The 14263-nt window shown below is 45.1% G+C and overlaps 1 protein-coding gene across 1 annotated transcript; it reads left to right on the top strand.

The window, feature by feature from the left end:
* The first annotated feature begins 11775 nt into the window (after positions 1-11775).
* On the top strand, positions 11776-12798 carry LOC142817226 (uncharacterized). Its single transcript, XM_075894288.1, has 2 exons — positions 11776-12036; positions 12588-12798. The coding sequence occupies exons 1-2, from the start codon at positions 11791-11793 to the stop codon at positions 12702-12704; spliced, it is 363 nt and encodes a 120-aa protein (XP_075750403.1). The 5' UTR covers positions 11776-11790; the 3' UTR covers positions 12705-12798.
* The last annotated feature ends 1465 nt before the right edge of the window (positions 12799-14263 follow it).

Below are 14263 nucleotides of genomic sequence, written 5' to 3'. Positions count from 1 at the left end.
GTCGCGCAAGGCTGTCGCAGCTGAGCTGGCGGGCATTCATGGTTTGTCCTGGCCTTGTTAGGCTAATATACCCTCTCACCTACCTTTTTCCAACGCTTTGCTATACCTATATAATTCATGGCCTTGCTTACTCTTTTTTGTCTCTGTTATTTCTACTTCTTTCTTTCTCTATTCTCTCCCTCTCTTTCTCTCTTGCTATATCTTTTTTTTTTTTTCATTTCTTTTTTTCTGTTTTGCTAGCTCTTTATCTCATTCGTTTTATTTCTCTGTTCTTATGCAATAATTTACTCACTTTTCTTCATCCACGCTTCTCTTAATTCCCCACCTCTTAGCTTTACTACAAGGCTAAGCAGCGCTGTGCTAAGCTATGATATGCTTTGCTAGCGTGCCTGCATGAATATCCGAGTGATGGTTACGACGCTCGCTTTGGATCGTGATTCGTGGGTATGTGCTGATTGGAATCTCACCTTTTTAGCATCTTTAGCAGATCGATAAATTGGGCTAGTTGGTGGTTCATGCCATGTTAAGGTGTGAATCAGGCGTGTGCAGGGTTCCCCCATCACTGGGGGTGAAGGTTCTTCGCAGCACCCCCCCCCCCCCTCTCAATCCATATGTCATGAAATGTATGAGTCTGTACATTTTCGCGCACCCCCCTTTTCCAAAAAGTCGCAGCGCACATTTCCCTATTATGTCAGTGTATGGGGCTGACTTTCCACACCCTCTTGTGCGATATCTCTCCCCCCATCTCCCCCACTCCGTCCGAACGTTTCTGATGTCCGACGAGGAGGACAGACTGCAGAACAGGTGGTGCGCAAACTCAAAACTTGGTTGCGAGTTTTCGTTTTTAAATGTAAAGCATTTCTTTGCACACTGTAAGCACTTCCCACTGTAAGCATTTCTGCACTGCACACTGTAAGCACGCCCGTCCATCCATCGATCCATCCATTCATCCGCTTACATCTAGGTGCTCTCATGATCACCCCTTTAACTTAAGGTAAACAGAAATTAAGTTTGGGAGAGTAAAATGGTTTGACGGATACGACGTGATTGACATGATCATGACATGATTGATACCACGATCCCGTCGCGTACATTTTCTAAAAGATGGTGGCACATGCCCGGGGGCGGGTATGTGCCACTGCTGTATGCGGGTAGGTACCACAGCTAGGCGTTTGACAGTTGATGTACGCCCAGGAACGGCGAGAACGCACATGGGTAATTTTAACGCTTGATTGTTAAGAAAAAACGGACATCGGCAGCTGTGACCGAACGAATGCAAACAATAAATGTCATTGTCCCAGCAGGAATCAAACACTCATTATGTGTGCTACTTAAGTATTCTAGCACAGAGCCACGCCAGGTCTTGGAACTACTTTTAAATACACCCCAATGTTCGTGAAGTACCAATTGTGGTTGCAGTACTAGCTTTCCGATTTCATGAGCATTACATATGTACTTGATCCTACGATACAGCCATCACGTCGGGTTAACATCAATTGTAGTTAGGTGTCGTCCGCTTAAGTTTGTGTGTGTAGCAGTGCCCAGAGCTACGATCCTAGCGAGCTACATCGGATATCAGCTTACCGCTTCTGGTGTTGCTAATATCGATGTTGCTGTCGGCATCGTTATGCAACTGTAAACAACTGGTGATATGAATCATATGTGGATGTTTAATGTGTGTCTGTGCGTGCATTTGTACATATATTTAGCCCAACTTCGTAACGTGTCGCCCATTAAAAAAATTACAACACAGTCGGCTTGCATGCGCATGCTTTGCATAACATCGATTCCCAAGGTACGTGGTATCTGCCGAATGTTTCTCTTTGTTTCTCTTTCTCACTTTGATTGTAGTTCTCTCGCCCATCAGAGTTGTTACACCCCACACCGGACAAATAAGTGTACTTGTTCTGAGGACTAAGCAAGAGAGAAAAGGTGGTGTGTGCAAGGTCATGATGATGATAGCTTTATTTATTTTTTTTAGTATGACTGGCGCAAGGCGGTTGAAGTACAGATGGCTGGCATTAGCAGCTCTGCACTTAATATATCAAAATTCCATGAGATTTTATAAGACCACTCAATTTTTGACCAGTCCCCCTCAGTGGGCATGAGCCACAAGAGAAGGTGAACTAGAACATATCTGCTTCAGAAAGCAGAAGGTTCTTAGCATAAAAAACTCTGTACACATGTAGGAAGGCTATAACTTTGCCGCTGAGAAAAAGCAGAAGACAGTTAATACTCTGTAGCTCCATAGCCTCATTGCTACATAGCAGTCAGTAGGCCAAGCCACGCGAACGACACCGTATATATATTGAAGGAAGCTGCATGTATGTATGGCTAGGGCACTGGCGAAGCAAAGGTAGGAGCGTTGAGGTTTCAACGCTGCGCCAAAATTGATCAATTTAAACGTCTATATACGCAAGCACTCACAAAAATGCAAACAGGAACATGCATAAAAGGTAGTTGAACCCCCCCTCATACGCAGAACATTTCTGGCTGCGAGCTAGCAACAGGAACCGTTCCACGTATAGCGCTATGTGTGTGAGTGGCGCCCGATTTTTGCTTAAATTTAACTTGCACATTTCTTTTTCACCTGTTTTTTCTTCTTCCGGAACGTCGATATATTCCCAAAGCTCTGCGCAGAGAAATGTGGTTGCCATTCAGCGTCTCGTCAGTTCTCCCAGTTTGTCACTTCTCCCACCACCTAAGACACCATCTTTCTTTCTTTCTTTCTTTCTTTCTTTCTTTTTTTTTTTTTTTTGCACTGCATTACTCGCCGTCGACCACGGCCAGCGCTTTCTCTATTTCTGCCACGGCGTACTGAAGTGAGCACGCCGCCGACATGACGATGACCATTTTCGTTTTATGCTGAAAAAAAAGTTTATTTCTCCTCTTCCTATTGATTCTCTGATTCTATTTAATTATTTTTCATTGTTCCTCCTCCCCTGCTTCTTTTCAAATTTACTTGCCTGTTCTGAGATATGCATTTCTCAAGCTTTACGTTAAGAGCACCTCTTGTCAAAGGCCGTAAAGGAATGTGTCAAGAGCGCGAGAAGAAGCAGAAGAAGAAGTCCCACAGGCGGGGCGACGAACGTAGACGCGTTCCCTGCCGCCAAAAGTCATGGATGCGACCGCAGAGGCCCGCCCCGACTGCCCAGGTGCGTATTGCAGTTTGGGCAGTGCTAAGTAGCCCTTGCCAGCGCACGCAGGACGCGAAACGCCGCTCGCGATGCCTAACGAGCACATCAACTATCTGCATACAAGGCTGTCCCAGCAGTTGGCGTAAATCCAGAAAAAAATATCAAGGGGAGACAAATACCGCGGCGGCCATATTGTTTTTCATAAATGCACGTTTTATTTTTGGTAATTTAATATTGAAATGGTGTTTTCAAATAAACTAAGAGAAAAACCAGCATGGGACTGAGCAGCGAATAGTTGACAGTCAGTATCTAAATGTAACTCTTACGTGTAGGCTCTAGCATATTTCCAGTTGATACGTAATTTGGGCTGTACCATGGAATGAATATGCTAGCCCTTTCCTTGTTACAACGCGTAAGCGAAAAGCTTTTCGTTACTTCAGCTCCAATCGCATACGTTTCTAGCCTCCCAAGATTTACCCTTGGAATATTTTGCAAAGCGTGTGTTATTCGCCAGTATTTTTTTTTTTTTCAATAACCAAAGTATACGAGCAACAGCATTCGCAATTCATTGTCAATATCTTTCACCGAATCGACCACATGAATAAATGCCAATAGGTGATCGCAGATTCATGTGTTTAGAAAAAGTGGTTAACGATTTAGAGTACTAGGTACTCTTTTATGGGAGAGCATAAAGCCGTCCCGTGGGGGTGATGAGCCTTCACGTTATGAAGGCGAGAATTTATTACTTCGCGTTTCAAAGGTCAGCACAATAAACATTTTCGGCACGTTAGAAGTCACCTATAGGATTTCTGAAAGCACGACCTTTACAGCGTTTTAAGTTTTGAAATCAAGAACAGCGTTCACTCCTGTACTTTGTTACAGCTCACCGGAAAGGTTTCATATTTAAGAGTTGATTTTAAAGAGAGTGCGCACTGTTTAACTTTCAGACATTTCAAATATGATGTTTCAAAGCATAAAAACTGGTGCATATGTCGCGAAAACGTCATACGAATGAACAGGTGCAATTTCATGGCTTGACATTCTTCGCCATATATATATAGTTCTCGTCAAGAGATATTCCCCTTTCACACACTTGGTAATGCTGAGCACATGGAACCCAGCTTCGCTTAGGCAAATAAAAAAAAAAATGTATTCTTGTTTTTCAGAACTTGAATGCACTGTGTACTTTATCAAATGGTGTGAAGAAAAGTGAAAGATTACTGTGAAGAGCGAGATACCTGCCACGTAAAAAGGGATATTTCTGCTGTTACTACCACGCACACGCATTCCGCATGCAATGGCATGCAATATGCCACGCACACACATTCTGCATGCAATGGCTATGTTCATCGTTCTTTTTTTTTGCATTGTATGATGACAAGGAACCCACTCGTTGACTTTTTTCTCGTTATTCGGTGAGAAGATGAAGGCCAGCGGTAAGTAGAACAACAATTTTCGTTACTGTACTTCGTAGGGCGTGTATTGCCGAAAATTCCACGTAAAATGTGCAGCTACAAAATTTTGGTGGTTTCTTATACAATAATCAGCTGCCAGCGAAAGCCTTAGTGGTGACGCATTAAAAATTGAAACTTCACGTCGGAATTCGGCGAGCCGTTTGGCTTGTCGAGTTTCCTCTGGCGTCGCATACTTCGTCTGGCCACACAATCCGCGAAGCCCTGGCTCAGCGAATTCCTTTGCACGCTCTTTCCGAGTTATCTTGTGGTTTGCGAAGATCTTTTTCTTTGTTCACATTTATTTGCCTTTGCTGAGCCAGTATCTCTTTGCGTGGATCGCGACTCCCACTGAGCGCTCGCCACCTAGCGGCCGCGCCTGGAAACGGTGCTAACAGGGTTAACATTAAAAGGAGACATGTGACCACGTTGCGCGTGTTGAGACGCGGCCGCATAGTTTCTTTCCTTTCGCCACGCCGCACGCGCGAGCCTGAAAAAAAAAAAAAGAAAGCGATGTCCAGAGATCATTGCAATGTGTCGCAATACGTGGCATCGTGGTAGAAGGATGGCAACGTGTTTTTCTATCCCTTCCTGACGGGTGCAGAAGACGCACGGTGGAGAACGGCGCAAATCAGAAACTTACGCATTGGAAAGAATGTGACGGACAGTACATTACTTTGTTCTAATCTATTCACTCACGATGATTTAATTATCCTCAGTGAGTACACCATTAATTAACTTGTGTGCATTCCTATTAATATTCGGCCTTTTATAAGCGCGGAGTTTCGTGCATATAAGCAAGGAAATTTGTTGCGTTACGTGGGTGACTGTATTTATTGCATATGCTTGTTTTCTGTGCAAGTCCTAGCGCTACCCATTCTCAAACTAGGCTGCTGTAATGCTTCCGCCGGAACATTTTTTATGTATCATGTGTGTACATGCACGCACACAAACGCGTGCGCGAAGGTCGCGTGTGTGTAGCTTGCGTGTGTGTATGCTCGTGCATATACACAGCATGTCCGTGCATTCGTAGTGTGCGTACATATATTTGCTTCGAATAGCATCTACTGCCAACGAGAACGAGCGAGCGTTCGGAAGCACACGACCTTATTCATTAGAAACCTAATAACATGGATCGACGATCGGAAAGAAAGGAGCACTCCTGTGACAATCGAAACTACGATTTGCCTTATCTCAAGAAACACTATCTCTGGAATAGCTCCGTTATGCAATCTAGTGAACGGCATGCGTATTCAGCTTGGCGGCCAACGGAACTCACTGAGATACATGCAATCGGCAGCACGAGTCGCAGCGTATGATTGCCCCGAAAACTGATAAGGCCTTGCCTGTAGTCGTGTGGCAACGCAGCGCAAAAGTGCTAGCGCCTTTCGACCCTGTACACATGAGCAGTTGCCATCTTCAACCTCGGGCTCACTAGACAGGTTCTTCAACTTGAAGTGTATATGATGGCGTTCGCCAAAGAGGCGCTATGTTTGCGCGCACAGCGCAACTATTTCCGCTGTTTCACACGTGAGATCTTTTATGCCGATAAGGATTAGGTGGTCCGCGGCCAGCACACTTTCGCCTTTGACGAAGCAATGCGATCCAACGCCACAATTAAGGAACTTCAGCACAGCGCCAAGTGAAACCATAACAAAAGTGCCGCGTTGACCCTGTTAGGCACAGCCATCTTTGTTTTTTCAACCAGTGTTGCCAGCACACGGAGCACTTTCTGGGGTTTTGAGTTGGCAGGATGCACAAGGCTTCTTGTGCCTTCAACATTCCGTCCTCTTCAATCGTCGTTTCAGGCGCTCCGACTTGTGTCACGTCAAGGGCCACCTGTTGATAGCCGTTTTAGGCGTTGCAGTCGTGGTGTCATCAGTGTCCGGATTCCGTGCACTAAAGCACGGAAAGTGGAGTAACTTTTCCGGTGAGTGCGACGTGTCTGTCTGTGCCTGCTTGAGCACTCTTCCATTTTACCTGTGTTGAATTTACTTCCTGCACTTCGAATCGGAGATTTTGAACTTATTCGAATAGCGCAGCACTGATGAAGCCTTTGACATTTTTGTCAAATTTTCTCACGACGTTATCACTAGAATCTTTTTTTTTTCTCGTGCAGGCTCGGCGGCATCGGCGACGGCGCAGCGTGGCTTCATAAGCCAAGCACAATTAGAGCGTAAGCTGTCGCCATGTCTTGGTTATGAGTTATGAATAGAAAAATTCAAGTCTTAAAAACAACGTATTTCACATTTAACTTAGTTTCAAGCGGTAACAACTTTCAATTAAGAACCGATTTTCTGTTTGACAAACGTGACAAAACCTCTAAAATCCCGTCTTATTAGACCTTACGAGGAACAAAATACTCTGAGTCTCAGAAATACGAAACAAGGGGGGGGGGGGGATAAACAACAAGAGGGAAGGCAGGGAGGTTAACCAGGCACATGCCCGGTTTGCTACCCTACGCTGGGGGAATAGGAAGGGGGCATAAATACAAAACGAATGCTTCCCAAACTGTCCGAACTATATAGTATTGTCTTATAGGTTTGGTGCTAAAAAGAGCACACTTGGAAGGAGAACGCATCACGTGTTTTAAAGATTAGATAAGAGTGTACGGCATATAGCAGCGCACACCAGGTCACACAACGAACACGCACACTAAGGGATGACACAAACGCTGAACTGTAGCTAATTTTTATTACGGGATAGCATCGTTTGAATAGGAAACGCGCGCCTTGTTCATATATGACGTGCTCCTAGTGCAAGTATCACAACCAAGAGCCCCTTATGATCTAGCAGCTATAATGTAAATACAAGGCGAAAAGCGCTAGCAGCGTAGGGACAGAAGCAGCAAGAGCTGGCCGGGTATACGAGCGTCGTCGCAGCAGCAACCAGGCAGTCCCAGCTCGCGCCAGCGTGTCGATGTCGCAGCAGTAGTGGGCATTCCTCTTCCCTACACAGCAACCAGTTCGCTTATACAAGAGCATCACGCGGCAAAAGATAGACGGGAATATGTAAGAGTGTTACGTGTTGATACTAAGAACTTTTTTTTCTTTCGAAACCATAGAGCTAGATAAGGTGCTCTTAGTTTTGATCGTTGCGGCACACGTCATGCGTGAACAACGCATGCGTTGTCTACTTAAGCGATGCTATCCCGTTGAAGTTCAGCGCTTGTGTCGTCCCTCTGTGTACGTGATCGTTACCCTGATTAAGCTGATGTAACCTGGTGTGCTCTGCCGTAAGCCATAATGACTAACCCGCAAGTACGTCTTCAGTGGGAGTGTATACTATCGGCTTCGAATGATACCCGAACAGCGGCAAACACTCGCAGTGGTGTAGAGTGTACCTTCCAGTCATCATTATTGGCAGGCGCGCGCATCCTGTTCGACAAGCCTGGCCATTGTGATAACTGTATGTCGCCTAGTGTGCCACGGTGAATGCGTGCCGCTGTGACGCCGATGGCGCGATTCCCTGGCGCATTTCTGCTCGTCGAGCTAGCTTCTCCGCAGTAATAGTCTATATGCGGAGAAGACGACTACTTTAGAGCGTTTCTTCAAACGACGAGTCTGACCGGTGACGCTGCTCTTCGTTTCATGTTTCGGATGTAAATTTCTGATTTACTGAAATGATTGCGTAGACATGCGTGTCGCTTTTACGACAACAGTTTTAAGGGCTGTTATATATAAATTCCAGTCATTCAGCTGCTACAAACCCGATCCAATTGACACTAGTGTTTATGCAATTTAGCTTGTGCATCATCAGAAACATCATTAACACAAAACCGAAGAAAAAGCTGAAATGTACATCGTACATGCTGAGCTGTGGTGAATTTTCGTTGGTGTCTATCGAATCTTTGTTTCCTATATAATAATCAACGCGAATTATTAGTGTGTTAGATGGCTTCAAACACTCCCACAAACAGACACGTGAGCGAGAAAAACCCAACCCTGACGTCTAATTCTTGTATACAGTGGTGGCGCTTAGTGTCATGAATTTTTTTTGTTGAATGAAATGTTTTTAAATAGTGTGATAGTAGGTCACCATTTGTCGGGTGGTGCAGCAACGACAATGCGAATGAAAATGCGTACGGTCGACCAAAATACAACAGTAATCAAAGCCATAGCGAACAGTTTTTCCACGTGCATTTAATTTTCTAATGTTAAGCCTGTTTATCCTAACGTCGCGTTGCCACAAGCCACCTTATATACCCGCACACAATGTTATTCAGATTTACATAATCTAAACTAGTTCTCCAGACGTATTTGAGACCCACAAAAGTGTGCAAACATTACATTACCTTATGCAACAATTTAGAAAACGTTTGTCGGAGATGCACAGCATCTTAAATATGGTAGTGAAGGCTACTATCAGCGCCCAGTTTAATTGCCATTACAAGGACATCCGTCCGTAAGCGCAGTATCGCAAAACACATTTTCAAGACATATTTCTTAAATAATTTCTATCATGTAGTAGGGAAGTGAGTAGTATTTTGCCATAATATAACAACTTCACAGCGCCGAAAAAAAAAAATGAAGACAGATGAAAAAGGGCAGACAAAACATATTCGCCAAAGCTTCCGTGTTCCCAATTATTTTGTGAAAAGGGGAGGGGGAGAGATATGCGTTCTCTTCGCAGTGCCCTGCCTAAACCCGTGTGCTGCAGTTCGTAACAACAAAACAAAAGCAGTAGGTTTACCAAGCCGGTGGTATGATTGGCGTTTGAATCAGGCACAACTAAAGCGTCAATGATCGTCTTTTTTTCTGCAGCCTTAGCGAACGCGAGGACTTTCCTGTGCGTGACATCTCTGACGACATCGTACGCGGCCCAGATCCCCGACAACTTGTGCACCTACCTGGTGTACACCGACGTCTACTTCAACCTTCGAGCAGACTCTTTCAGTCCCGTGAATGGTGAGAAAGAGAGAGAGAGAGAGCTTTTGTTGTCATGCCAATGTCGAGCGTTTCCTGTGGTTGGTGGTTGTCATTTTGACGTGTGGTTCTATGTGTAGCTGTCTGCCAGTGTTGTTATTTTGTGCAGCTAACTTAACAATAACCTACCAGTGCATCTACGTGTTGTTATTTTGTGCAGCTAACTTAACAATAACCTACCAGTGCATCTACTCTTAATAAATATTTAGTTCTTATTGTGATAAACTCGTCGTATTTGAGAGATCAGTACTCGTAATGAATACATATTTTTTGTAACTGTCACGACTGGCTTGATGTGAACTAAATATTCGTTGTACAAGCAGAATATATTTTTCTCTTCAGTTAAATCAGTGATAATCCACGTGTGATAATGCTAGTAGTGAATAAACAAAGTCAAACCAAACCAAATCGAGCAAAACTTGCATCCAGCATACAGGATATGCTTAGGCCCGTGGTTGAAATTTCGATAGACGGGCTTGTTTAGGGTCACGACTAAGTGTAAATGACAGGGGCATATAATTACTTAACTGCAAGAACGTACTTAGCAAATTAATAACATAATAAATTGCGCAGACATATACTCGAGCGAAACAATTATCCCAGATACGCATCGCGACTACAGATCCAAATGAAGTATGAAGCTTACAAATTACCGGGTGGGTCAATATATTCCCCATCAACGGAGTATTTAAACTAAGTATACAATAAGCCGGAAGGACTACAGATGAAGGCGAGTGTACTAAAGAAAATGGTACATGAGAAGAAATCACATTTACGCACGGTAACGTTCGGGTCTGGCGGAACTGCTTCTATGTACATACAAGGTGTGATAGCTGTCTCTGTTGTCACCAGGCTCGTCCCCCCCCCCCCCTTTATATTAAGTTCTTTTTTTTTTTTTGCCCTAGCATACGGTGCATAGAATGACACTTGACCACATCAGCCTGCCCGGGCCACAGTACAGTTAAATAAAAAACGCCATCTCCCGTTAAAGAGAACCATGTGTAGATGAGAAGCGGTGGGCGCTGACACTTACACTGGCAGTGGCGTTGACGCTGGTGCTAATCGCGACGTTGCGCAGAATAGAAAGCTAAGGAGGTGCAGAGCACGCAGTGATGAACCGATTTTTCCTAATGGAACATGCCGATCGCTGCTAATGGGCAATGAGAGACGGAAGGCTCCGATTAGACACAGAGACCCGCAGTCTGCTTTTAGTTCACGCGCACGCTGCGAATTTTCATTGTTCAACAACGCACAGGAGAAATCTCCCACCGGCACTACCTTGGAGGTAAATCAGTAAGCCGTTCTTGAAGGGAAGGGACAAGGAGCTGATTTCTGTCTGCCTCGTAGGTGATACGGCTAAGCTCCTTGTATGGGAAGGAAGAAAGGGGTAAAAAAAGAACAGTAGAAGGAGAAAGATTAAGAAGACAGGGCACTCGCTGCACACGAGTGAAAAAAAAGAGAAGAGAAGAGATAGGAAAGATGGGGGACACGGTCGAAGGAATCCGAGAACGGGGCACCACTCGGTGATAGTTGCATGGCGTCGGGAGATCGCGGACGGTGGGCCGATCGGTGAGAGCTACGCTGGCGTTCGAGATCGAGAACGACACAACTGTTCGTCATGGAATCCAGCAAGCGAGTAAGATCCAGTGTCTATTCACCTTTTCATAAACGCCTCCCTGGGCGCCACCATAGCCCTCCTTAAACTGTGCAAATTGGCGCGTCCCCTCGAAAATGCACTGGAAACGCTGCGCCCTTAGCCTTTGTACTCCCGTGCACAGCCCATCATGACGGTGTTTTTTTTTTTCCTTCCTGTGAAAAGGTGTATATATACGGGGTGGCCAGGGAACGGTTGTGCAGCGCGAGCAGTCGTTTTTTTTTTTTTTCAATAAAAAAATTCGCTGGCAGACGCTGCCTGCGTCGGCGTTGCGGGGCGAGAGAGGGTGAGCGTGGAAGAGGGGAGAGAGGGGGAGGAAACGCGCATGCGCAGCAAGGGTGGTCACGCCGCACACCGTATTGAGATCGACCATAACATGCTTTGCATCTAAATGTGGTGCTCCTCCCCCTGAAAAAAAGTTCTGTCTATGACCCTGGGGGAGTGCAGAGAAAGCGCCCCCTCCCTTGTCACATTGCGCAAGGTGTGCCCCATACATTAACTTAAAGGGAGGAGGGGTGCTGTGACAAACCTTCACCCCCCCTCCTTTTTTTTAGACTGAACCCTACGTACGCTTATTTTAATAGTGCATCCTGTATTCATATAGTAATAATAGTAAGTGTCTCATGGCGCCTCTCTGCGCAGAGGCGACGCTGTCGGCGTTTGAGAATGCTTCGAGCAGCACGGGCGCGCGTGTGCTTGCGGCCGTGGGGAGTCCTTCGTTGCCGGAGCTCGCCCAGTCGGCTTCGCTGGTTCGCCGTGTCGGTGAGGCCGCAGTCCGCTGGCTGGTCGCCAGAGGATTCTTCGGAATGGCATTCGTCAACTACCGCACCACTACGGACAAACTCGAAGAGCTAGCTGGGCCATTGGAGGTGAAGACGGCGACATGTCCCGAGTTTCGATCTTGAAATATTTCATTTTTGACAGAAAGCGAAGGACGCTAACATCTTCGCCGCATTTCGGAATTTATCGAATTTAGCCACTTTGAAATCAAATGTGTTTCTGCTTTCTGCTGAGTAATAATTAGTGTGGTAAATACTAAATTAAGGTACCTGGCCGATATTAAAGTTGGGTCACAATGGGCTTGGTACCTCAAAAGTCATTGTCAGATGCATTATGTCAGAATGTTTACCCCACCGCAGTTTTCAGCCATCTTTAGAGGCAAGATATATTCAAGTTTTATGCTACTTATTACGTTGAGATGGCCCTCAATTTACTAATATAAAAAACGGGATGCCTATCTCCAGTTCATTTCGCGTGACCCCATCTGTAAAGCGACCTTTATGAAGATAGGTTTGTTTATAGTTTCCGGAGTCCAAAACTGAGGTACAACATCTTTATGTAACGCCAGAAGGAAGCTCAGCAGGCGGAAGTTTACCCGCGCATGCGAATCAGTCATGCTCAATGACTGTCTGTCTTGCAGGAACTCCAAAATGTACTGAGTGTGCACAAACTGGAGATCGCGCTCTCTCTTTCACTAAGAGACTGGCTGTCACCGAATGCCCTGATCTCGACGAGGCTTTATTCGATAGCGCAGTAAGTGAAATGCCTGTAACATATTAAATGGACGGCGTGCATAAAGATTTCAGTGCAAGCCTGTATTTCTCAGAAGTGTGGCAGCTTGGGCTAGTTGGTATGACATGGAAATAGTTACAGCGCGAGAACACAACGACAAAAAAGAGACAAAGAATGATGATGATGATGATGATGATGATGATGATGATGATGATGATGATGAACCTTCAAATCTGCTGGCACTCGCCCACAAAGGGGGAACAAAGAATGTCCTTCGTGTCCTTCTTGCTTCGTTGTCGTCGTTCTGTTCTCGCGCTATAACTATCATTATGTATTTTTCACATTTGTTGCGTCCATCGAACAAAACATGAGTAGTGCATGCTTTTCAAAAATAATTTTGGTGTGTACCTAATAAGAACAGGGAAAATTAAGGCTGCAGAAAAAAAAAGTTCGAGTATCACATGCGTCATCATATCGTGTTTATAGAGTGTTTTCGTGTCATTAAGTTTTTTTAAAGTCTGGTGCTGCATATGCCATTTCTCGATGTGTTTCTTACTGCTTTGCGCCGCGTACTTCTGGGCTCGCCTAAACGACGTGGTATTTTCAGTTTAAGTCAGAGGCCATGTTCACCACTCTCTAGTAATCTGTAGCGTTGGTACCGCGCTGTTTTTATTACAATAATGCTACACAAACACGCCGCGCGTTCATAAACAGGGTCTCAATAGTTGTGAGATTGATTGTCCCGAGATGCCATCATGTCAATATAGAGAGAGCCATGCCAAGTGCGAGTTAGTGCTAAGAAAAAAAGGTTGGGCAAGAAGAAGCGCATTTTCATCGTATGTTTTTTTTTTTCCTTCTTTTTTTCTGTGCACAGGCATGTAAACCTACTCGTTCTCCAAACGCACTACTACACGGAGGAGTCGAAGTGCAAGACTGACTTTTCTAGTGTTTATAGCGCGAGCCGAGAAGAACCCGTGACAGTGCCCATTGTAAGTGTCTTTAAGCGTCAAACTGGATCAACGAACACTCACATCACAAGGTAGAAAAACTCACAGGGTCCTTTGTGCATTCGCTTAACACTACTCGATGCTGATAACCTGCTTCTTTTTCTTCTCACACAAAGTATTGATCCTTCCCAAACACCCTTGGGAAGGTTCCTGCACCTAACGCGGTTTCGCACTGCCTTCAAGATTGGAGGCATCTGCCTTAGTCTATTTCGCATTGCCTCCGGGACCTGAACACCTTCTTATTAAGTTACGATGTCATGTAATGACGTTAGCTTGGGAAGTTGTGTCACGTGACCCCATAATGGCGTTATAAAGACGTTAATTTTGACGACCCATGACGTCATTTTCTGACGTCGTCACGTGATGTTTTTTTTTTTTTTTTGCATCACTTGTTCCCCACGCTCACACCCCAAATTCGTGTTAGATGAGGCATCTAAAGCTTTCGCCCCATGCCCGTAGCCAGAGGGGGGGGGGGACTAGAGGACCTCCCCCCCCCCCAAAAAAAATATCGATGGAAATGTGTGTTTTAGTGAGGACATTAGTAAAAAGAGTGCGTGTTTTCAAGGCCTTCAACACG

This window comes from Rhipicephalus microplus, chromosome 5 (genome assembly GCF_043290135.1).
Source record: "Rhipicephalus microplus isolate Deutch F79 chromosome 5, USDA_Rmic, whole genome shotgun sequence".
Lineage (NCBI taxonomy): Eukaryota > Metazoa > Arthropoda > Arachnida > Ixodida > Ixodidae > Rhipicephalus > Rhipicephalus microplus.
Note: the sequence above shows the minus strand (reverse complement) of the source record. Positions and strands in the feature narration are given on the sequence as shown.